Consider the following 25,712-nt stretch of genomic DNA (forward strand, 5'->3'; position numbering starts at 1 on the left):
TAATACATCCTAGCATTGCAATATACACTGTTTAAACAAACAGAAAACGAGCTTTTATAAACGAGTTTTATAAGAAAACGAGATTTATACGAAAATGCGTTTAATACGAAAACGAGCTTCGTCGAAATGTTTCGTGTCCAAAACGACCAATCCTTGCTCCCTCTAGAGTGTATATGCTCCAAGGTAGGTAATTCCCTTTAATAAATTCATACTTAACCAAACAAAATGCGTATGCGCTTATGTTCAATTATATTATATATAAATGTTCTGATAATTGTTTTGAATAACATACAAAGATTGTATAAGTTTGAAGCGTTGTGTCGAATCGCAAATGTTAAATACATTTATTTAATATAACTGAATACTAAATGCATGTAAGTACCAGCATAAACTTAAAAGGGATTTACACATTATTTTAATTATATGGAAATATATATATATAGTAGTTTTGGTGAGTAAAAGTTATATTATTGGTTGTGTAGGACTGTCATTATTCCTGAGAAGTATGAGGGAGGTGTAGCCGCTCCAGCTGTGTTGTGTTGACGTCCGCTGGCCTCAGTAAGTCACGCTATTTGGGCCTCGTTTCCTGACTAAACTATGGTCTATTGATAGACAACTTGAAGGTTTAATACTTAACGGGTTGTTGGTATAATGAATTTAGTCACGGAGTTGTGATGGGAGTTTTGAAGAGTTGTAGTGGACTGTGTCAGCCACCCGGCCTCTTCCAGCATTCTTCCGGTCAGAAGAAACATATTTTTATCATCATTGTGTTTCGAAAATTTCTGTGAAATGCTTAAAGTTTGTCCAGAAAATAAACTTGTATTCCTTAATGAGGGAACAAATGTATTTCTCTTGCGTCTTAAAGTTAGGTTAATTTGGTATGTTGTAAAGCTTTAGGTAAATTTTCTTGTGTTTTACATTGTTTTCTGTGCCTACCTGTCTAGACTGATTGATTGAACAATGGTCTTGCTTCCAGCAAGGTCTGTTCATGATCCCCGATTGTCCGAGAGATTGGGCACTGTTCCATCACTCTGTCCTCATACTCCAGCTTCGTATTCCTTCTAAGTGCTATATAGTCATGCTAAATTAGTACTTTCTCCTAATAATTCCCTTATGCAGCTCTTCCCTGTGTTTTGTCGGTGTAGGGTTCAGACCTCGGAGAGGACACATGTTCGTCACACACTTATACCACCTGTATTTTGTATTATTTTACAGAATAACTTGATATTAATTTTTTTCAGGTAGTTATAATAGTTTTAGGAATGTACACTCCTTAAACTGTAGTGACATATGATAGTCATCTAATTAGGTGCATTATAGTTATTAAATTATCTGGCCAGACACAGGTGCTTGGGAATCTAAGTGCAGGTTTCAGTCAAAACACAGTACAGTATCTTAACCAGTTGAACATTAGGGTGGCTGATGCCAATTTGCAATGCCAGTGCCTGCCCATGTGGAGTTTGAATATGCAATACTGTTGTGATGTTATTGGAATGCCATGCAATAATCTCAGACTGGTTTTCTAATGTAGATTATAATAGAAAAATCCTCGGGATTAATAGGGGAAAATCCTCGGAATCAATAAGGGGAACTTTTAACAATTCACCAGCATTTTTTCTCCCCTTGAGGCCACTAGTGCAGTATTGGCTCTCACATAAATTCTGGTAAATAATATAAATGTTTACTAGGGAAATTACTTTACAAATAGGCGATGTGACTGTCGGCTGGGCAACAACACCCAAATCATCGATTTTCTGGTGTTGCTCGTTATTTTTGTTAATATGTTAGGAAATAGTGCATCCACAGGCTAAATGCTGGCGTAATTTTTAAAGAGAGCTTCCTTGCTATACATATGATAGTGTTCAAATACAAACACTATGGTATATTTGTATTTGAATACAGTACTTCTGTATTTTTAAATATGATTTGAACACATGAGTGGCTGGATACTGGAAGCCATACCAGAAAACAAGGATAATGCTTTTTGTTGCATATAATTTTAATTCTTTTCATATACAATGTAGTAATTTTCTACCTCTTCTAATGCAATTATTTAACCACTGCACTGCACAAAACATTAAGGCTCTCTGGGGGTTGTGATTTTTGTTTAATTAGGCCATATCTTAAGGTTTTTAACTGTTTTCATTGCTTTTTGTGATTTGAAATGAAAATTATTGAATTTGGAAACATGTTGACATTAACATGTCAACATTTATAAAACATTTATAAAAACAAAAGTATGTCCTTAACAACTGCACCATGAAATTTTAGCCAAAAACAGGTGTGTAGTGCAGGGGTTAAACTATTTTGTCTAAATGGGGAAGACATAAATGAAAAATCCACCGATGAAGAGTTGGAGAGATCTGCATTTCGTGAGTGTATTTTAAGTATAATATAAGTATTCGCTGTATTTGATTAGTGTAGCTATTCATGGCAGTGAAGAAGTTTGAAAACTAGTCATGAAAATGCAGAAGTTTGTTGTAATTCTTAGATTTTTAGCAAATAATGTAAAATTGGTTTTATGCTAAGGCTAACAATCGAGAGCAGAAAATGGTAATTCTCTGAAAGTATATCTTGTGTGGCCCAAGATATGCATGGACATTTATTTTCCACAGATGATGCAGAGAGCCTGATGATATCCTGTTAACCTTCTTGGTGCCTTGAGGCTATTTGTTTCAACTATCTGGTGATAGTTTTGTTTGGATACAAGACAGAATGAAGGTTGGATGGGTGTATTCAGTTATGAATGGTGCACCCAACTGCTTCATCATAATGCTACTATTGTATATGGAGAAATGTTTGCCTTAACACACAATTGCACTGTTCTTTAGGGTACAGTGTTTGTACCTCATTAAAATCTCCTAGTTTGTGTCATATATTAATGTTATTGACTAATGTCATGCCTAGTAACTCATAAACTGTACAATAGCACCTCCATAAACATTTATTTCAATTTTCTGGTCTTTTAATTTAAATTTTAATAAGTAACTTTTGGATGTTTGCAGAACTCACATTGACCTGACTTAGCCTTATTGAGACCTGTTCAGTACATGTCTCTTGCCCAAGCATATCCCTGCTTTGTTTGTACCTAGATTATCTTAGGCCTGTGTCAGATCCAATTAGAACTACTACACTTTGCTTAGTATACCAGTGATTTGTATGAAATTTAATTATTTACATGTTTTGAGGGTGTTTAAATAAGCCAATCTTGCAACTAAAGCTGTGAGTGTTTGCTTGAATTGTAAAAGTCTGAGGAAATCACTGAAAGTACAGTGTTCTAATGTTTTCAATGCATATACAGTACTACATAATAATTTCTGAAAACATTGCATTGCTTGTTTTTATCTAGAGGAAATTATTTTGAATTGAAGAATTGTGCAAAGGATTTTTAAGAGCAGTACTTTGTTGTTTATCGGATAACAAATTGCAAGTAGCTTATAGAAATAATAATATTGAAGTTTAGAACCTAGTTTACATATTGAAACTACTGTACATAGAGAAATTATTTCTAAACTTTGTCATGATACATTACGTGTTTGTTCTAACAAAGGACATTCCAAACAAATATCATTAGTGAACTGTGAATAATGAATAATATAAAAGTAAGGTACAGTACTTGTTATCAAAAGAACTTACTTTGCAGTATGAAATTAACTAATTTTTCATTGCCCTATGTTTTGATAAAAGGAAGTGTATTTTTTAATTTTATATCTGATTCTTGCAACTATTAAGTTTTCAGTATGATACTACCAGTATAGCATGCACTGAAAATTGAAAACTAAATTGTTGTACTTTCCAGGTTAAAACGTGTAGAATGTCAGGTGATATCAGCTTAGCATGCCCCACACTGGCCAAGATGCTTTTGCATGCAGCCCGTTACCCACAGTCAGCAGTGAGTGGCGTGGTACTGGCCCATGCAAGAGGCGGGGACAGCACATCAAATACTGTCTACTTGGTTGATACAGTGCCTCTCTTCCACTTGCAGCTCAGCTTGGCACCTATGCTAGAAGTAGCACTTACTCAGGTAACTTTATATAGGAGTTGGTCAAATAGTACACAATGCAGTTTGACAAAGCTTCTTTCCTAATTTACAAAACTGTATACAGCGGAACCTCGATTCAACGATTCTCGATTCGACAAATCCCTGGTTGGAGGTTTGAATTTTATTTTGTTAGGCACTTTTCACACTCAATAAATGAATCTAAACATTAATTTATTGTTTGTGAAAAGTGTTTTCTTGTGAGAAGTGCAGTTGATGCCTAATTCTTATCAAACCTTAAATTATATATCTACCACCTGTATTGTTATAAATCATGCTCCCATGCGTGTACCGAATACACAAGCACTCGTATACAGTACTGCAGGTCTGTCGAGCAGACAACTACAGTACATGATGACATGGACTGCCTACCAGAACAATATCTCTCACCATGCCAACACACACCAATATGTGTTTTTTGTGTGGTTAGTGGCATATTGGAGCCTTAGTAGTAAAGATCATTGCAATAATAGCCAAACGTGTATGTATACACTCTGGTTTCCTGTCCCTCGACACAATGAATTACTGCATAATATTATAAATCAGATAAGGGTAAGGGAAAGTGTCTTGCTGTGGATAATAAGGCAGTTATCAGAAAAATGCTATCATATCTTAGGAGGAAAGTAGCTGGAAGAGGAGTGTAGCATTGGTATTAGTGATGTTTCTGACATAAACAAATGCAAAGGAAGCAGATCATATAGTTTGTGGAGAGCAGTGACAAAGAAAAGTGACATCAAGGCATTGAAACCTTCCATGAATGAGGCTATAGAGGCTGGTGCTGCTTACCAGTGATTTATGCCACATAGTACCCTGAGGTGAGCAGTTTGCTTATATTCGTGAGAATGCATTAATCATGGGCACTGAAGACTTCAAGATGAGTTCAGGGTGACTACAGAGGTTTAACAGTCAGGATGACAGTGTTAAAAGTGCATTTTGCAGCCTCTGAGTTGTCAAGACTGGCTTTTTACAATTGGATAAATTTTTCACATGTTTTTCATGCAAAATAATTATTCATAGGCACATTAAGCCATTATTTATATATTATATGTGTGTAAATATGCATGAACATTTATTGTATCATTTCATACAAGAAAAATGTGAAGAATTTGCTTATAAATAACAAAAAATGGCAAATTTCAGAGATGTAAATCCAGATCAGATCAGGGATAATAATAATAATCCAGAGTTAGAAGTGCACCTATATCATTGGAGAACTATTCTTTCATTATTCAATTCTTTTATCTATTGTTTTCAATATTTATCCTAGGATAACAACTGATAATACTTTTTACAGCATATACTTCTACCTTTGATTTTCTTTCAGATTGAACAACGTTACAAATCGGAAGGTTTGGTAATAGCGGGTTACTATCAAGCAAATGAACACATCAGAGATAATGTGTAAGTAAAAATTTTAATACTTTTAATTAAGAAATAATTGTCATTTAGTTAAAAAAAATACAATATTTGACTTTTAACAATAACATAGCATCTACAGACGGTAAAAAGAGGAAATAACTTAGTCTATTATTCTCTGTGTATGTAGTTGCAAATATGGTATTTGTGCATAGTATCTTCTTAAAACTTTTTATGTATTTTATGAGGGTAAAAGACTAATTTCAGTCACTGGAAAATTTTGATCTAAGTTGTATAACTAATGAACTTGTTATATTAAAAGTAAGTTGGCTTACAAACTTGTCAGATCACTTTAAATTTATTATTTTTTGAGTTTCACATGAGATTTAGTAGTTAAAATGAGTATTTTGCAGTGTGTTAAAATAAATTTATTTTTTATGTTATTGAATACTATGTAAAGGAGAAAGGACGTTACAATCAGAGTCAAAAATAGGTAGACATATGTGCACATGCAAATGTAACTAGATGAGCATGTACACACAGATGTACACACACAAATACAAAATTTGTGTTTTATTGCTTTCATTATATCATATCTGCAAATGCATGTCATTGGCACTAAGAAAAAACATTACTCAAAAGATGCCAAAGAGTAAAAGCTACTCCATGACCCTTAGATGAAAAATAATTTATTATTATTATTATGTAATACACAAGGAAATCAATAGTGTGATACATCAATAAGAAAATCACAGGAGCAGATTGGGGATTGAGCAAGCATCTTGGTCAATGCCAGACGTACGCCACGCCCCTCAGCCACAATATGCTAAAACGCTATTCAACTTGGGACAATACTGTGTCCTCTAAGGATTCTGTTGGCCCTATATTCCACACCTTCTCTAAAAGTGCATAAAGACTATTCCAACAAAAAAAAAAAATTTGTGGCAACAGGTAGGGGCCAACAGAATCCTTAGAGGACACAGTAGTGTCCCAATTTGAATAACGTTTGAGCGTGTCGTGGCTCAGTGGTATGACATGCATCTGGTATTCACCAAGATGCTGGTTCAATCCCCACTCTGCTTCAGTGATTTCTCAGTAATAATAAAAATATTTTATTTGTGTAATAGACAAAACATTAGACAAGTGATTATATAGTTGGCTAAGTAATTACCGGGTATTTATTACATAATGTTTTATTTATCAACCAAGTTTAGTCCCCGTCGATTTAGAAAAATCAAATGTGCATTATACAGTACAGTACAATATAATCTTTTACATTACTTCTTTTTTTAATTTTGAATTAATATATTTTCTTTTTCTTTCAGGCCAGATTTTGTTGCCTTGAAAATAGCAGAAAAAATTGCAGAAAACAATAATGATGCATGTCTGATAATGGTGAGTGTATTATGTAAACAAAGAGCACACTGTATTAACATAGTCAAGGAATAAGACCCTAGAACCATGGTTAAAATGTCAATAATAAGTAGGAATTAATGTTATGAGATACCTGATGGTTTTGTCTTGTTTATGTATTCAGTTTCATGTTTTCAAGAGGTTTCTGTGCATCATCTTGGTAGTGCGGTGATAACACACTCACCCCACCCATTCTTTGTGTGCAGTTTTGTTTGGATTCATATCCTAGCCAGGGAGGGCTGACAATGTGTTGGCCCTTAACTATTTGCCTCTGTTCACGCAGCAGTAATTGATTTGTTGTAGTGGTGCATGGAATCGTAGTTGATAACCGATTGGCAAATCGTGTTCCAGGGAGAACTACTGAGGAAGGCTTACCATGAGCTATGAGAAGGGAAAGCTCTCAGCCTGCTAATAGCAGTCAGTTAGCATCAGTTTCTTTACCCACCTGTGTAAAAACAAAAATAAAACACTTTTAGTCAACTAGAGACTCTTATATCATGTGTATGATGATAAAAAGAAGATTCATATTGAAATTTGGCAGTGTAGACCACTTCAGTAAATTTTAGCCAAAGTATGTAACATAATTTTCTTTTTTCTTGTGATCAGGGAATGTATTTTAACAATATTAAAAGTATAAGAAAAATTATATTTTTTTCCTTGCGCACACAGTGGTTGTCATGGAAATTGGGGTGAGCAGTGCATGAGTTAAGCTTTCATCATTAGTTATTTTGAGCAGTGTTGCAACAAAATAGCTTGTCTGACCCAACCTTTTACACAACTTGATATTCTTCTGGATGATCCTAATAGTGAGGAAATTGATAGGAGCCATGAAGAGGATTCGAACCAATGCTCTGGATACTCCCAAACAATCACCTTGGACCACTATAGGATCCCAATAAGTCTCGTGTTTGGTTTTCAATTTCCATTTTGTCAGTGATAGGAAACCTGTACTGTACTTAGGTTTATCAAGGTGTCCTCTAGGCCAGGTACAGTACTGACCTTCTCTAACCCAGAATGCAACCCACCACAGTTGACTAACTCGGGGGTACCCATTTAATGCTAGGTGAACAGAGGCATCAGGTGAAAGGAGTATGCCCAGTCATCTTATTCTTTATTCTAGATATGATTTATGGCATAGGTTTTATTTCAACTGGTTTTAAAAATGCTTACATGTAGTGTAACTTTTACACCTTTCCCATTGCCTTAAAAAAATAATTTGCATTTACATTAAAATATAATGTAAACTGTGTTACTGTTGTCATTTTTCAGATTGACAACAAAAGATTGTGTTTAAATCTTCAGTCGGCTCCGGTTATTGTTTCACAGCTTTCTTCAGAGGGAAAGTGGAAAAGCAAAGACAAGTCAAGGTAAAGTTGACAAAAACCCATTTGTGTTTTCTGAGAGTTCTTGGCCTGTGCCACCCATGTAAAAAAAAATGTACGAATAATTTGAGGCATGTTACTCGAGTTAGGTAGTGGATAACTATGACATTTAACAGGGAAAAAGGTATGGATGCTAAGGGGAGAGGGGTTTATTTAAGAGTATCTTGAACCTTTTCTGTTATATCTTCTCTAGTTAAATGCCTCTCCCCACTCCCTATGAAAGTAGGAAATGGGGTAATAATTCCCAATGTCAGGGACAGGAAATCTCTACTTAAGCTTATTGTGGCCCTCCTCTAGGCCAACTACTGACCTTCCCAAGTAACTGTTTTACTGCTAGGTAAACCTGTAAATCCAGTGAAAGTAAACATGTCCAAATGTTTGTTTTACCCAGAAATTTAACCAAGGCCCCTAGGTTGTGCGCAGAGGATATAGACCACTGTGCTACAGAACCCACACTTATGTATTGATAATTTTCTTTTCAGTGTACACGTAGAAGCAGGATCCTTAGAAGTAATATCACAACTTCTGCAGCGGAAGGTTCAGCATGATATAAATGATTTTGACAATCATCTTGATGATCTAACCTATGACTGGTCCAATCCTCACATCAACAAACTCTTAACAACTCTTACAGCAGCTGCCCAAGACTAGCGGTGACAGCTGGTGACAAAATATCTACTTTATACTTCCCAGTCTGTCACTGTTCATGTGTAACGTTTAAACCGGCACTCCTCCCATCGTGTTAAGATTACCAGGTTTGTCTGTCTTGGTAGGTACTGTATTTCCTTAACACCTTGTAGACATTACAGTACAAATCCCGAAATTGTCAAAATATTTGCTTTAAGGGAAAAATGTATGCATTTTATGTTTAATTAAAAATGTTTGCGTTAAAAAAAGTATCAACAAAATTAATATGCAGAATATTCGTTACAAATAGATGTTCTATATTTTATGTGTATTTAATGCTTTACAAGATTACATTTAACTAGAGTTGCTAACACATGCATTAATGTTATTACTAAGGAATTGTACATTATTTTATTTGAAATAATTAAAATACATGATACTGTAAGTTGTTTGATGAATCCATCATTTAGATTTAAGCATTCTGTATATCAGTATAGTGTACAACATTATCCCACGTCTTATTTCTTTTTTACGTTAATATTTATTTATTAATCATTAAGTCTTTATATGCTATGGTAAATTGTGGATAGCAATCGTTGAACTTTTGGATTACATTACAGTACATATTAGAGCAACGTCCCCAGCTCTCGGCCACTTAAAATTATAGTACAATATTGGCAGTTGTAGCGTAATAGTAAATATAGATGAGAAAATCAATTGGAACAATGAGGGGATAATATATGAGCCAGCGACCTGGGTGCTCCTAGACGTGCACCTTACTCCTGGACTACAGCATGGTATAACTTGTACAACCTGAGATTCTACCGAGTCCACAGGATGTCTGCAATTCAATACCAATTCCAGTACATAAGAGTTCCATCATAAGATAAAATAGGGATATAAATAGTCATATTATTTAATTAAAAGATTTTATTTTTGTATATGTTTATAGCTGACCTCTGACCTGGAACTGGTTGGCTATAAAGTAACAACCTGTTTATAGTATATAACAGATGACCTGTAGTTGGTGAGATCAGTCTATTTGAAACATAACGAGGCCTTTCAAGGCCAGTTTGGGTCTAGAAGAACTGGATACCTGAAGATTGGATCCCCAAGAACAAATTGAGCTCGCTTGTCTCCTGCATTACCACCCTTCCATGGCTGATGTCAGGTTTAAAATGTTTATCCACCAAGAGGTGACAAGAAACATCCATGGTCGGCCTGTGTTATTCCTACTTGTCCCTTGAAGTTGCAAACATGTCTGGACCCACAAATAGTTGCACTTGGCACAAGACAGGTGAGTTAGTATTATGTTTATGCTTCAGTAACTGAAGTAGGGAGTCCATCTACATTGTTGTCTGGTGTCAGATCACCTGTAGTTGTCATGTTGTATACAGAACTCAACAACAGGAGTTTTAATACTGAATTATACTTATGATTGTATCTACATATTTGTAACTCTGTCAAGATAGTTTTAGAGTAAACTTTTTAAAACAAAGTTCTCATTATTTCTAGTAAAATATACACCAATGTTTATAAATGTCTTTGTAAATAACAGTTGGTCTTTGCTTCAATAAATTTCTAGATAGTTGAACAGTTTTTTATGTTCAGTGGAACAAACAAACATGTCGTTTTAGTGAGGACCTCGCCTAAGCCAGCACTAGGATGTGGCTGTGTTAGCAGTGGACCTAATCCAATTAAAAACTATTATATAGTGCATAAAGTCTTTTAAAAAGCTTAAATATGGCCTTATTTTACAAATTATATTATCAAACAATATTTTTTAAAAATATATACTGTATATACAGAAGAGTAAAAAATGAATCCATTATTGCACCATATGTTGTGGATGGTCCACTCCCAAAGGAATTTTAATCCAAATATTGATAAAAGTTAATAAATTATATAAACAAATACAACAATTATCATCTAGGTATTTTTCTCAAACAATACGTCAAAAGACTATGAACCAAAATTATCAAATCATGTTCCCAAGTCAGTCTTACTCTGCCTTCAAACACCAGAGATGCTTTGGCTGGCAGTCAACAGTTTTTTGTATTAATTATTGCATTACATGCACTGTATTTGCCATTTCTATTAACAATATCTTACAACAGCAACCATGGTGGTAATAAAAATGGAGAGATTTTCCACGAGGGAAAATTTTTGTAAGACGAGTAAAAGCAGATGATGGGAGTGATACTGATGGTGTGAGGGAGCCGAGGTATCTCATCATGCTCGCTCCCTCCCACTCTTATCACCCAGAAACTTTTATAAAAATGCATTCAGCTTCAGTTTTAAGATAATTTTGCAGTAAATGTCCAGTAATTACAAGAAATAGTAATTATATTTCTGTATTGTGACAAATAATGTTCATCAGCATACCTGATATTTTCAACATATTTCTTTGCTCATTGCCTAAACATGGTTACACATATTTGGAATCCCTTACATTGTTAATCCAACTGCTAGTTGGGTTGGCTTCCAATAACGTGCAGAACAGGTATACTGTATATGCCTTATGAAGTTTCATATTCAGGTTAACATGAATAGTAAAGCAAGGATATTGTATCATTGGTAGTAACTTAAAAAAAAAAAGTAACAAGGACATATAAGATCTGAATCTCTAATGCTGGAGAATTAAGACAAGATAATTTTTCTCATAACACTATCTAAACTTTGACAATAAGCATGTTATACTGTGAACAATAAGGAGCCTTCAAGTGATACATTTCTAGTGTTTCAGCTGCTGTTGCTCACAAACATCCCTCCTGAAGTTCTCTGATTACTGCAATGAGCTCCGAAAAGTTTGGTCGTCCGCTTGGTTCATGATCCCAGCAAGGACGAATCAACAATGAATATATGTTGTTATTACATGGAGGCTTCAGGTTCAAGCGCTTCCCATTCTTCAAAAGCTGTAATAAGAAATGCAAATTTCAGTTCCTTGAATTTTGTAAGTAAATTTATTTTTATATAAGAATGGGTTGTGAAAGTAAATATTTTGGTGATTAAGTGGTACATTCTTGCAAAGCCACTAACGCGTATAACACACTGGGGAAAAAGAGGCGAGGCCTTGCTTTCTGATTATAGATTGGCAGTAGATGAAATTAGGTACAAGGAAGAGATCACAGTGATATGTGGACTTCTGCCTAGAAATGGAGTTGGCAATACAATGTAGCCCTAATTATCTGGAACAATTGGTACCTCTGGACGTATGGATGAGTGAAGAAAAGATCACTGGCTGTGAGAGAGCTTCAAGCATCTCTCAACACCATCCCTGTTTAACTTGTAGCCTTCACTGTATTTCTCAGTACTTCACTGATTTTTCTCTATTGATTCTTGCATTTTTAAGCATTCTATTTCACAACTTTCACTTTAATTACAGTGAGTTAGCAGGGATAAATTAATTTGGCTAAGAAAATACGTAAAACATTACCTAGCCGACATCATTGCCACTCACTCCCTTGGTAAATACCTAATGTTATTTGCTGATCCAGGCCATCACTAGTCAGTCATTTCCCCTATATTTATAAAGTGAGATAAAATGGTTAGTTTTTCATTGGCCAAGAAAATTCCTAAAACATTGCCTAGCAGGGGACATCTGTATGGGCTAGTTAGTACATCTCCATCAAAACTCCCTCACTTATTGTGCAACTTTGCTAATTATTGCTCCCCTGTTACTAAAGACAGTGTACAGGCATTTATAATATATTCACAAATGTTGTATCCATAGACTTTACAGTGGATACCTGTTATCACACATTGTTATTATACTTCCATGTTTGTACTCTGCAGATAGTGACTACTTGGCATACAAAATTCAGTTCTCAGACTCCACTGAACCTAATACTTCAGCAGCTTGTAACACTTCTACAATTGTGACAACTTAAACATAATTAGGTTAGTAAAATTGATTTTTTTTTTTATCTTTCAGAAACATGCACATGGTACCCACAAGTTATCCATTTGCTCTTGGGCCTAGCAGATAAATGTAGGGTAAATGTAGACTATGGAAATTGTATAAATGCCTATATTTATTATATTTCCTACTTAATCTATGTTAAACTAGTTTGATATAGTAGAGTGAGGGAGACAAAACTTGGAGAGGTCTGACCACTGCAAAAGAAGCTATTCATGCCTGTCCCTTATTAAATAAACAAATGCCTTACTCTGATTTCTTGCCTTGTCATTCATAAGATACAATCTCCAATGGTTGTAGATTATGTAATTTGTTGTTTATAATAGCTACCAAATGTGATAGTGACAGGAGGATGGCCATGGAAATCAAACAGGAAGTGGGAAAATTGTCTCTGGCTAGGACATGTATTGGCCACACATGGTGAATAACAAATTGTCTCTTAACTAAACAAAGATGTACATCTTTACACAGTCCAGCTAAAAGTTGTGTACTTCTGGCTCATAATATAATATAGAGGTTAGTTTGTAATCATTGCCAACTCTTGGGCACTTTCATGAACCTCTGGCAGTTTGTAGGCAACAAATCAAATACACAAAGAATGTAGGTGTTGAAGCAAAACAATGTATTTGCAAAATGTATCACTTATTTTTGGAGTACTGTAGTTAAAATTACTGTGTAGTTAAGAGTAAGAATTAATGAAAAGGTATAATGTAAATGAAAAGGGTTTCAAAGTTGCATACACTTATGACCCTCAATGCCCGAGTAGTTGTTAACAGCCATTATCAAACTATTTGACGGGAGTCTTGTTCAATTTCTGTTCAGAGATAAGAAATTTCTATTTAGGCTTATCGAGGCCCTCCTTTCCCTAGGTCAATTACTGACCTTCCCAGGATGCAATCTTCAAAAGTTGCCTAATGCTTAGGTACCTTTTTTACTGCTAAGTAAACAGAGGCATTAGGCAGAAGGAAATGCACCCAACCATTTCTGTTCTTCCCCGAGATTCTCTGGTATAAGTTGACGTAGACCACTATACTGCATGACCCAAGCTAACCTATAAATATCACGTGCCTTTTTAAAATAAATTAATAGATTTTATATGTGATGTTGTAAGCACAAAGTAACATTCGTCTATTGGTATATACTTGTACACGGTAACTCCATTGATCTAAATGTTCACTAAATCTGAAAGAGTTACTAAAACTATTCCTAAAATAATAGCAAAACAATATATTATTTATTTTAAATAAGGCAAATACAATATACTAATTTCCATTGTTTTAATTACAGGTCATTGAATCGTGGGTATGTGTGGAGAGAAGCAGTAATCGAAGAATACTTGTGCATATTAATTCGCACAAGGAAAGCAGCCTACCAAGCCTGAACGCTGGTACTACAAGGCCTTGGAGCATGAGATCCACCCTTGCATACTGGGAGAAACTACCAAGATTTGGCTCTGTACAAATTGAGGTGAGCTTGTAATGACTGGTGTATAATGTCTAGTTTTTATTAATCTAAATGTTTTCATTTAAGTATCAGTTTTTGTTAATTTGTATGTTGTGAACAAGAGAATGTATGTAAAGATGATGTCCTGCACTCTTGTGAGGTTAGTGTTACCACCCTCTGAGGGGAGGTAGACTTGGCCGAGTGTGGTGGTGTGTTGCATCCACGCATGAGAAGTCCATCCCAGTAACGAGGCATTTCTCTTCCATTGGCAATGAGATTTGTGTACCCTTAAGTGATTGATTTCCATGTGAATGTCTCATTTCATGTCTATTTTAATACACATGAAATGGGACATATACAAGGAAAGCAATCACAAAGGTGCACATATCTCTGTGCCATGAGAGATAAACACCTTAGGTGAATGGTTCCAAGAGTGCACTCAACACAGTTGGCTGTGTTGAGTGCACTCTTGGAACCATTCACCTAAGGTGTTTATCTCTCATGGCACAGAGATATGTGCACCTTTGTGATTGCCTTCCTTGTATATGTCCCATTTCATGTGTATTAAAATAGACATGAAATGAGACATTCATATGGAAATCAATCACTTAATGGTACACAGATCTCATTGCCAATGGGAGAGAAATGCCTCGCTACTGGGATGGACTCCTCAAGCGTGGACACAACACACCACCACACTCGGCCAAGTCTACCTCCCCTCAGAGGGTGGTAACACTAACCTCACAAGAGTGCAGGACATCATCTTTACATACATTCTCTTGTTCACAACATACAAATTAACAAAAACTGATATTTAAATGAAAACATTTAGATTAATAAAAACTAGACATTATACACCGGTCATTACAAGCTTGGGGAAATGGATAGATGCAATAAAATAAAGAATAAATTAAAATATTTTATTAACCCTGAGGTAGGGAATCTATTCACCTGGAACTGTTTGGTTCACTGGGTTTCAGCTAAGGGGCGCTGGCTATCTGGGACACTTATTTTGCCTTAAGTTCTTATGGTAGTAGCATGGCCCATCACAGGCTACCTTGCGGAGGTTCTAGGTCTCCGACCAGGCCTCCAGGTTGTTGGACGTAGCTATTCGCAGCCTGGTTGATCAGGCATTCTTTGGAGGTGTGTGTCGCATTCTCTCTGAAACGGTGTTCAAGAGAGCACTCGATAAACACCTTCAAAGAATACCTGATCAACCAGGTTGCAAGCAGTCACATCCAACAACCTGGAGGCCTGGTCAGAGACCCAGAACCTCCACAAGGTAGCCTGTGATGGGCCATGCTACTGCCATAAGAACTTATTTTGCCTTTGGCAAAATAAGTGTCCCAGATACCAAGTGCCACTTAGCTGAGTTGTGAAGCCGAAGATGGGCCATGTGAGAAGCATGTGTCCAGGTGCATAAGGGAACACTAGCAGAAACCACGTGTGACTTATGCCACTCACTACCTGATGACAGATACATCACAGTCTGGGTACTTATGAGGGAATGAAGCAAATGATTGTTGCTGGATATTACCCAATTTTCTAAAAGCAGTTGCTTATGTTGTTGCACTTTCTTGCTTTTGGGGTTGATCTTTGATCTTAAACCCCCCCCCCCTCACCTAACATACAGTTTCAGGTTTTGTAAGTACTGTACTTAAATGTTTGACGAATCCTGGCCAATAACCCGATACTCTGAGGCAAGGGGAGTTTTGGGATCAGAGATCAACCTAAGACCAAGAAAAATTGCAACAAAATGAGCAATTGCTTGAAGAAAATTAGGTAATATGAGGGACTGAAGCAAATGATTATTGCAACTGTCATCAGGTGGTGGCCAGATGGCAGTAGGCAAACGGGGTCTCGGACACCTGGCACATATCTTAAGGCTCAACAGTACCAGCACTGGGAGTTGCTGAAAGGTATCGCCCTGAAATATAAAGAATGTGTTCAGACACTGAAGGGAAGACAAAACCTATCTCTACAGAACTATCAAAAGTGAAGGAGAACGTGGATATAGTAACCTGTCATCCAAAAATAATAGGTACTATTATTACTTTGGGTGAAAGTAGAAAATATGGACTGTTGCCCCACACACAAAAATTAATAGTACAATTTTTTTTTTAAGCCTGAGAAGGAAACTAAACCTGAATTTTCCTTAGCCTAGTATAGTACATGTGTACTGTACTAAATTAGGCCTATGAAAGGTTAGGTTTATTGTTGCTGTTCCAATTTTTGGTACATACGCTCATTGATTAATGATCCAATATTACAAAATATGAACTTTATGGTACAACAGTCATAATGGTTTGTACATTCCATCCATAGTAGCTATAGGTTTTATCAATTCTGGAGGGTGGATAGAAATATACTTAATCCTCACCTGCAACAGATTTTCTGGTTTCTGAGGCAGGTCTGGTTCCAGTCCCCGAGTGAACACTTCCCAGCAGGTAACACCATAAGACCAAACGTCACTTTTGTGGGAGAATTTGCCGTGCTCAATGCATTCTAGGGCATACCTGTAATTCAAAAAGATCATGAAAATATACAAAATAAATAACCCAAGCCATGCATGAAATATGTTTGTGTGGATTGGGTTATTTGTTTTAGCTATGCTACAGTGACTTATTCTTTGCATACACATTATTTTTTGAAGCCAACTCAGATTAAAATATTTGTTGAAGGTACTGAATATATCTCCTAAAAATAATAGTACAACCAGTAATCTATATCATGTAAATTGGTTATTTGTTGAGTCAAGATATCTATCACAACCAAGACATGAATATTGTACTAGATAAATAAATAAAAATGGCATTGAATTATCTTAAACAGCCAAATGTCTGTCATTTTACTATGATATTTCATCATAAAGAATGAGAAACAGATTAGCAGGACAAGCTATTTGAACATGCATAAGGAGGAAGAGGAAGTAAGTACTAATTATCAAACGAAGACACCAAGCCCGGAAGACTGTAGCACCATCTGTGTCATGGGTTATTCAAAATGTCCTAAATATTGCTCAGAATACCAATACTTGATGCAAAAATGTGAAAGGTGAGACATGTCAAACATTTCTGATTCACCAAGGGTTTTACTGAGGGACAAATGATTCGAAGGGAAATTAAGAAAACAAGCCCTACGATAATTTTGAATACAAGAGATAGTAAATTTGGGGAAATCACACCCCCCCCCCTTACAGTTACTTGCTGTTTGCTGTTGCTTAGATACTCCCTTATCGTTGGAGCACATTACCTTTTACTCCTGCCTGTTTCTCCAACTTTTGTAACGGCCTTTTGTGGGGTACTGTGTCAAAGGTTTTCTGACAATCCAAGAAAATGCAGTCTGCTCACCCTTCTCTTTCTTGCCAAATTTCTGTTGCTTGGTCACAGAATTCTATTAAGCCTGTCAGACACGATTTACCATCCCTGAACAAATGTTGGTGGTGTGTTACAAAGCTCTTTCCCTCCAGATGTTCTATGAGCCTTTTCCTCACGATCTTCTCCATCACCTTGCATGGTAAACAAGTTAGAGAAACTGGCCTGTATTTCAGTGCCTTTTGCCTGTCATCCTTTTTGTACATTGGGACTACATTATCTGTCGTCCAGTTTTCCAGGTCTCCTGTTTCCAGTGACCTGTTATACACCTTAGAGAGTGGGGACACACACTATTAAGTACGGTATGTGGAACAGGTGTAGAAATGAAAACGTATACTATACAAGATGTAGTATGAAGTGGATTGATTAAAATGTAATGCACTTAAGTGTTGTGATATAAACAGATATAATGGAAAGCAACAGTCATTTTAACTTGCTAACTACCAGCCAGCAGGTCAACATGCCCTCCCCCCCCCCCATGCCCACCAACTAGGGCTTGAGTGGAGAGAGAGACAATGAACTGTCATGGTCATAACAGGTGGACAAGGAAAAAGTAAGTGGACTACACTATAGAGGTAGATGACAATTATCTTGGAAGGGAAGAGTGGAACTATATGAAGGGCAAGTACATGGGGCTAACTAAAAAATTGTGACGCGATTGTGTGGTTATGGAGCCGACTGGAAAAACTACTACTATGAGCTACCCCCTCATGAGAAGCTCCCAGAAAGAAGGAAAGCATCGCAGCTATACATTATCATTCTAATTTCAATGGAGCTCTCCTTCAGACTCAAGCTCCCTCAATATGAAAATATCTTTTTGATTTAACAAAAAAAAAACTGTAGTTATACATATAAAGAAATTTAATAGATATGACTTAGGTTATTAAAAAATATTAAATTGGTAAATTCCCCCAAAATTCAGAAAATACAAGAAACTGACCCGGTTTTAATAATGCCCGAAGATTTCAATCCTAAAATTACCTACCAAGGAAGAGGCAAGGCCCGTTGTGTTTGACGAATATAGTAGTTTCCGCTGTTGGGTTGTTGGGCCAAGCCAAAATCCGTGATCTTTACATTATGATAATCTGCTACAAGAATATTGCGTGCTGCAAGGTCACGGTGAATGATGCTGCACTGTTCAAGGTAATCCATCCCCTACAGAAAAAGCATACCATTCAGATACCAACAAACTGTAACTAAGAACATAATCACGGAAACTGCAAAAAGGTCTTTTGATCTAAAAGGAGCAGCTGTAATCTAGGTTATTATTATTTACATACCAAGCAAATACCCTATTTTCCAACAGATAGGATGCATTGTTATAATGTTAAGTTTAAGCACGATGTCGTAGCTCACACAAAACAACATGATAATGGGAAGCTGCATTTTAATATGTACAGTATATTGAAAACTAAATAAATGTATGGTGAAACGTAGTAAAAATAAAAATTTCACAAAAATATCCTTGTAAAATAAGTGGGGCATCTAAAGCAAAGGTGCATCTTATATTTCAGGAGAATACAGTCATTATCTTACATTAATAGTAATGTTAATGTAAGATCTTAAAAGTATAGTTTCCAATAGGCAGGAATTGCTAACAGCCATGTCTTAAAAAAAAAATACCTCGGCAATATCCATAGCAAACTTTAGGAGCGTGTTGTCCTTCAGGTGTTCTTTATGTGTCTTGATATAATCCTTGAGTGAGCCCATGGGTAGATACTCCATGACCATATACATGTCTTCTCCTTCAGACTCTACAAGACCACACAGTTCTACTATGTTTTTGTGCTTCAGCTTCTGCAAATATATTAAATTTATACATTATATATTAAGAAGAGGAAAAGAGTACCACCTCTGGCTGGAAGAAGGGGACCCTTAGCCTCGGAGGAAACCACACATAACACATTAGAGGGAATGTTTAGGTCCCCCTTCAACACAGTTTCTGTGTGCTTTTCTCCTACCACTCCATTCCTTTTGTGTGTTTTTTTTATATATATATATTAAAATATATTAAATTTCTGAACAGTTTTAATTACAGTGTCATGTTCTTGCACAAAATATAAATTCTTTGAAACTGTGTGCAATATTTATATGAACACAGAACCAACAAGTCCAATATCAAGTATGGCAAATAAGAACACATGCATTGTAATAAATTTATACAAAATCTAAACACTCATACAGTACCTAGATATACATGTATAAAAGACAACACCAAAGTACTTCCTGACTAATAGCCCAACTACTTGGACTGGATGGTAAAGTGAAGATCTCGCTTACCGCAGGTTAGCATTCAATTCACAACCGTCCAAGAGGTTGGCCATCATATTCTTTCCCTCCATCCTATCCTAAACTATTATTCCTTCCAAGTGCTATATAGTCATAATGGCTCAGTGCTTACTCCTAATAATAACCTTACAGTCCTGGCTAATAGAGCAGCAAACTGAGGGAATGGAGATGCAAGGTGGTAGTAATGTGGTCCACAACCACTGGAAACTTCAACAATAATTATGATAAATCAAATAAAGAAGATTGAGGGACCATGACCAAGAGCCCCACTAATGTAACCACAAATATGTAAATATGTTAAGGCTACAACATAGGAGAAAGAGAGGCAATATGATCACTACATGCAAAATAATAACTGGAATTGACTTAATAGACAAGGAGGCATTTTTGAAACCTGCAACTTCAAGAACAAGAGGTCAAAGATCCAAGGTAAGGAAAGAAAGATATAAAATACAGTACTATATATGAAAGTTTTTCTTACAAATAGAGTTTTAGAAGGCTGGAACTAGTAAGGTGAGAAGATGATGGATGTCATAACCATTAGCGGTTTCAAAACATTACACGACAGATTATTGGGAAGACGAGATACCAGAAGTATATCTCTCATGCTGTAACTACATTTAGGTAGTTACTTACACATACACACACACACTCCTGCACAAAAAGCTCAACGGAAAGAAAATGGCCACTTTCCTTTAGGTATCAGTGGAGGCATTAGTCTGGAGAAAACATGAGAATTCTACAGACTATAGATATTAAAACAGACAAAAATCCTGCATCATTACATCAGAGATACACAAGCAGCACCACACATTTCACAATAACTTTTCATTATTAATATAATAATAATTCCTGTAGTTGGGGGGTGGGGGCAGGAAGCATATGCATACACAGTATATATACTTTAGGCTTGTATCGAGACTGCCCACCCCCCAAAGTCGAACTACTGACCATCCCCAGGATAAAATCCCACAACAGTTGCCTAACTCCCGGGTACCTATTTACTGCTAAGAGAACAGAGGCATTAGATGATGGGAAAGAAAGATGTCTATTTCACTCACTTGGGCCTACCAACAACACCACAGATGCACACAATAAATGGTATTACCAACACTATTGTGGAATGCCTCTTAAAAATGTATATTTCCCATAAATCACTACGTGATCCAGGAGATTGAAATAGACGAGCTGATAAATCTCTGCACAGAACTATTCACATATAACTGTGAAGTGAATGATCTGCTAATCAAAACAATTACCCACCTACCTTCATGATATCAACTTCTCTCTTAAAATCACCAACTTCACCCACGGCTTTGAGTGTCTTGATGGCAACAATCTTCTTGTTCCCTTGATCATCTGTCATCATTCCTCTGTGTACTTCCCCATAGTTGCCCTGTTGATGTCATTAATCCAATATTGTACACACAATTCCCGTTATTGGGGACAGGAAGCCTGTACTTAGGCTTATCCAGGTCCCCCCCCCCCCCTAGGGCCAACTACTGACCTTCCCTAGCATGCAGCCCACAACAGCTGCTTAACTCTCAGGTAACCATTTACTGCTAAGTCAACAGACACATCAGGTGAAAAGAAACTTGCCCATCCATTTTTATCCTGCCCGGGAATCGAACCCGGGATCCTTGCTTGTGAGTCAAGGATATAGACCACTATACAACTGTGCTATAATCTAAAATATCATGAAAAGAAAACAAAACTTATTTATCTGAAATATATGACTCACAATGTTTATTTAAACATTTTATATACAACATGTATATTCACTTTTAAACTTGGATATATATACAGTACTGCTTAAATTTTATTTAAATAATCTTAGATAATTACTGGTACTGTACTGCAATTACTTTTATTTTATTTTAAGAGCATGAGTATGTACAATTAATGGAATATAACCTTACCTCTCCAATCTTTATGTCAAAGACAATAGCAGATTTATCCAGCTGTAATGGGTGGGTAGGCAAGGCAGGAACTTCGGGAATACGCTCTGCCGCAAGTGGAGGAAGGAGCAACTCTGTTAATGTTTTCACCGTTCTGAAAACAATCGATGATGAAGCAACTACAAATATTACTTGCTCGTTAAAAGTTAAGACAGTCATTGATGCACTAGGCTTACATGATCGCAGAAATAAGGCATCTTTTCTCCCACTGAAAATCTGTAGTGATCTGTGACAAATTTTTGGTTTTGGTGCCATCGTCAAGTGTTAGTACTGTACTGTACTCTAAATTTTAAATTCATCATGCCCAAACTCACCTTGAAATATAAAATGAGATTGTTTGTGTAAGATGGCCAAATATTTTAAAACCATGCTATTATGAATGGCAAGACATTACACGACATTCAAAAATGCATGGTTAGTGCATTCAAAATGGCAACTACTACTAATTTTACAAATGACTGACTGCCAAAAATGCACATACCTTCCCTGCTTCATTAGCGGTGTGGAGAAAGCTGCACCAGTTTCATATATCAAAGGAGAGAGTTCACCATGAAAATAGTTGGCATTCAGTGAAATTAGGTCATCAACAAGGTTGTCTGGCAGTTGACTTAATGTTACCTGCAAATCAAATGATAAATGATAATTTTGTCAGTTTAGTGTAAATCTCAGTAAAGTAAGAAATAGGTGTACTTTTAAATGTTCTCACTGCTAAACTACAATATATATACAATTGTTATCCAAGATCCTGGAATTAACATCCATAATCAAAAATATTTCCCTGAATTTTCCAGACAGTCACCATCTCTAGTGGCCTAGACAGGTACAGGAAAATGGTTCTTCCATTACTCCCGATGAATTTATCCAGTTGAATTAGGAACTGGAGTTTTGTCTTCGCATTTACAGCCTCAGCAGGTAGGCAGTTCCATGGGTTTATTTCCCTACAGGTGAAACAGCATCTGTTTTCTATCCTACACTGTGGCTTGTTAAGCTTCAAGCTGCTGCCCCTTGTAAGAGGTATATTAAGACCTTTTAAAGAAGTGGATTGATATCTTCCAAGATACTGACTATTTTAATGGTCTTGATAATGGTCTTGATGTTGTGCCTGCTTGTAAGGTTTTTAGTCTTGGAACCCTTGACCTTTCCTGGCCTCAGTATTGACTTAGTTTTTGGATGATTTTTGCCACTGCACCAAACTTTTTCAAAGTAGTTATGTTTCATTGAAGATAAGATCTCAGTACTTGGATACAATAGTCCAGACGGGTGCACCAGTGACAAATTAGATAGTTAAATATTTCAGATTCACTCAATAAGTTGAGCCTATGTATATACTGTACATCCAAATACAGGTAAGCAATACAAAAATAATTTACTAATGATTAGACCCCCAACAAAGGCTAGTTACTCAATTTAGTGTTTCAACAAAAATCACTGGGTCACTGGAGTTAACTGAGCAATCTGTCCTCTCACTCACTGCACTCTAAATTTGGTACTATCAATCACACATTACGTATGTGTTTGGCTTTGTGAGAATGTACCACTTAATCACCAACCTGTGTACTTTTACAACCCAGATAGGGCGAGATGTTTGGGCAAGTTTCCTTCCTCTTGATCCTGTTTTCCTAACAGTAAAAAGCTACTTTTTAGAGTTAGTTGACTGTTCTGGGTTTTATCCTAAGAATGGTCAATCATTGAACTAGGGGTATACCTCAATAAACCTAACAGGTTTCCCATCCCAGACAATGAGAAACGAAATGGATTTAAGGAAAACTTTATCCTAAGCAACATATAAATACTTAGTAAATTTGCTTAAGAGTACAAGGACTCTCAAAACCTGTACTGGTATTAAATTTACGTCATAGGGGTCCATACTTTTCTCTTCTCGTGTCTTAAACCCTGCTCCTCAAAGTTGACCACAAGTCAACTTACCTGTGCTACAGAACCATCAGCGTATGTAAGGGTGGTCAGCTGGGTAGTTATTGAACCATCCTCCTCTTCCTCTACTACTTCACCAGCTGGTTGAGTCACATTCTCAGCCTCAGCAGAGTGGGCAGGGAAGATGGTTTGATATGCATGATTCTTTCTTGAATTGAATACTGAAAAGATATATAATATTAAAGCATTAATATTAATGCACAAAGACATAAGATTTATCCAACTATGCTTTCCAGTTTTTTAAAAGAATCTTTCTGGACAGATCATTCTACTTCTCTCATATTTCCTAGGATGGTCAGAGGTAGTTTCTTTGGGTAACAAAGAATGTGTAGTGGAACGGATGCATTTGACGGAAGGGCTGGGTGCAGTGCTGCCACCTGCTGGTGGTAAGCTAAGGTAAACAAAACTGGTGACGGACTATTAACCAGAGCCTGCCATTGGTGATCACACACGAGACACCAGTGAGAGAACTCTGCATTACTAGATTACATGAGTAGACCTGCTAGTTATTCTTGGCTGAACCCAAGCCTTCTCCAACGACTCCCTAACATCTTGCATGATCCTTGTTGTAATACTGCAATACGCCATTATGCATAATTGTCCATAATCCATAATAAGCAGCAGTATGATTAATTTAAGAGGGGGCTTTTAATAAGCTCAAAGCTTAAATCTTATGTTGGTTTTTTAAAATGCAGTAAGTTGTCAATGATGACTACATGGGTACCAAAGAGAATGCAATTTGATCTCAGATGGGAATTTGAATGCCAGAGCACATGTAGTGAGTGCAAATGTAACAGTTCATTGACTGCAGCCTGCTACCAGTGAGATCACCTGAATGCACAGTGATCAGTGTAATTCTAACTCGTCCCCAGTGTGCCTGTGGATTGCCCGAGCAACTGGAGGGTTAAAACTAAAGTATTTTATTATAGCAATTATTTTGGCGACAAAATGTTGTTTGAATTGTATAGATAAATAATAATAATGGTCAAATGAATACTAGATTAAGATGAGGAAGCAGTTAGATCTACGTACAGGGAGCGGTATAATCGTGGGCTACAATAATGGAGTACTTTCTAAGCTCACTTATCTGGACTATGTGGAAAGGACCCCTCACTGGATAAGCCAGACATCTGGGTAAGCAGGAATTCTTAGCAGGGAAGTCCAGAAAAAGAACATTGGCAATTTTTTGTACCACAATCGACAGGCTTGGGAATCTGTACACCAGTTGATTGACAGATGAGAGGCGGGACCAGAGAGCCAAAGCTCAACCCAGACAAGCACAACTGGGTAAATACAGTAATTCGAATTTCCACTCACAATAAATAAAAAATACAGTACAATTTAAAACAGAAACGTTTGTTTACCTGGATGTAGTTCGTCTTCTTGATTGATACTGAATATCTTAAAATGTATAGTTCTTGAAAATTTACATAACCTAATATCCAATTATCTGGATTTCTGTCTGGATATGGCAAAGTTTTGCCAGAAAATTATCCAGATTTGACTTACTCTATGCCAGTCTGCATTATCCAACCAAATCTCCAGATATCCAAATTTCTGCCTGGATATGACAAAGTTTTTTGCGAGAAAATTATCCGGATGCGATTTTGGATGGATATCAAATTGAGCGGACTTGGATAAAGCAAGGTCATACAGTACATATACAAGAAGTCATACAACAGGGGCACTACAAGGACTTGGGATAAACTCAAGCACATACAGTACATGTATGAGATGTCATACAGTAGAGGCCACTACAATAAGGTAATAAAGATGCTTCTTAAGAGTACTCTTTACTTCTCAGTACATACATCTGGCCAATTCTTAACCCATTTAGTGCAGTTATAATTTATGCAATTTTTCCCATTTAATGTTAAAATAATTATCTAGTTCATTGATAAATAAAAAAAAGCTTTCTTAAATGCTCCATGTTTGTGATGTACTTACAAGGGCAAATAGCATGATTCTCCACAAGTTGAT

At 36.4% G+C, this 25,712-nt stretch overlaps 2 protein-coding genes across 10 annotated transcripts in view; one reads left to right on the forward strand and one right to left on the reverse strand.

The window, feature by feature from the left end:
* The first annotated feature begins 429 nt into the window (after nucleotides 1-429).
* On the forward strand, nucleotides 430-9,262 carry LOC138350446 (ER membrane protein complex subunit 8-like). Of its 3 annotated transcripts, XM_069301208.1 has the most exons (7): nucleotides 529-558; nucleotides 2,616-2,721; nucleotides 3,800-4,024; nucleotides 5,364-5,440; nucleotides 6,721-6,790; nucleotides 8,078-8,175; nucleotides 8,673-9,262. In XM_069301208.1, the coding sequence occupies exons 2-7, from the start codon at nucleotides 2,716-2,718 to the stop codon at nucleotides 8,839-8,841; spliced, it is 645 nt and encodes a 214-aa protein (XP_069157309.1). In that variant the 5' UTR covers nucleotides 529-558; nucleotides 2,616-2,715; the 3' UTR covers nucleotides 8,842-9,262. The 3 variants fall into 3 exon arrangements, with proteins under 3 accessions (XP_069157310.1, XP_069157309.1, XP_069157311.1); XM_069301209.1 differs by lacking the exon at nucleotides 2,616-2,721 and having other exon boundaries at nucleotides 430-558; XM_069301210.1 differs by lacking the exons at nucleotides 529-558; nucleotides 2,616-2,721 and adding an exon at nucleotides 619-738.
* Nucleotides 9,263-9,729: 467 nt separating this feature from the next.
* The window catches only part of LOC123769874 (tyrosine-protein kinase hopscotch), a 34,109-nt gene continuing 18,126 nt past the window's right edge, over nucleotides 9,730-25,712 (reverse strand). For 6 of the 7 annotated variants that reach the window (XM_045761279.2, XM_045761280.2, XM_045761281.2 and 3 more), the window contains 8 exons: nucleotides 23,727-23,893; nucleotides 22,282-22,418; nucleotides 21,762-21,894; nucleotides 21,110-21,238; nucleotides 19,177-19,350; nucleotides 18,539-18,708; nucleotides 16,560-16,695; nucleotides 15,086-16,106 (listed from right to left, as the gene is read on the reverse strand). In XM_045761279.2, the coding sequence (XP_045617235.1) occupies nucleotides 15,837-16,106; nucleotides 16,560-16,695; nucleotides 18,539-18,708; nucleotides 19,177-19,350; nucleotides 21,110-21,238; nucleotides 21,762-21,894; nucleotides 22,282-22,418; nucleotides 23,727-23,893 (1,316 nt within the window). In that variant the 3' untranslated portion in view covers nucleotides 15,086-15,836. Of the gene's footprint in view, nucleotides 11,733-15,085; nucleotides 16,107-16,559; nucleotides 16,696-18,538; nucleotides 18,709-19,176; nucleotides 19,351-21,109; nucleotides 21,239-21,761; nucleotides 21,895-22,281; nucleotides 22,419-23,726; nucleotides 23,894-25,712 lie in introns of those variants that run through there. The other variant, XM_045761284.2, reaches the window with a different exon arrangement.

This window comes from Procambarus clarkii, chromosome 45 (assembly GCF_040958095.1).
Source record: "Procambarus clarkii isolate CNS0578487 chromosome 45, FALCON_Pclarkii_2.0, whole genome shotgun sequence".
Classification (NCBI taxonomy): Eukaryota; Metazoa; Arthropoda; class Malacostraca; order Decapoda; family Cambaridae; genus Procambarus; species Procambarus clarkii.

What these genes read in the sequence shown, in the direction of transcription:
- LOC138350446 (XM_069301208.1), top strand. An exon ending in TAGAAGTAGCACTTACTCAG is followed by an intron (nt 4,025 to 5,363) that starts GTAACTTTATAT and finishes ATTTTCTTTCAG; the next exon opens with ATTGAACAACGTTACAAATC. An exon ending in AAAAGCAAAGACAAGTCAAG is followed by an intron (nt 8,176 to 8,672) that starts GTAAAGTTGACA and finishes TTTTCTTTTCAG; the next exon opens with TGTACACGTAGAAGCAGGAT.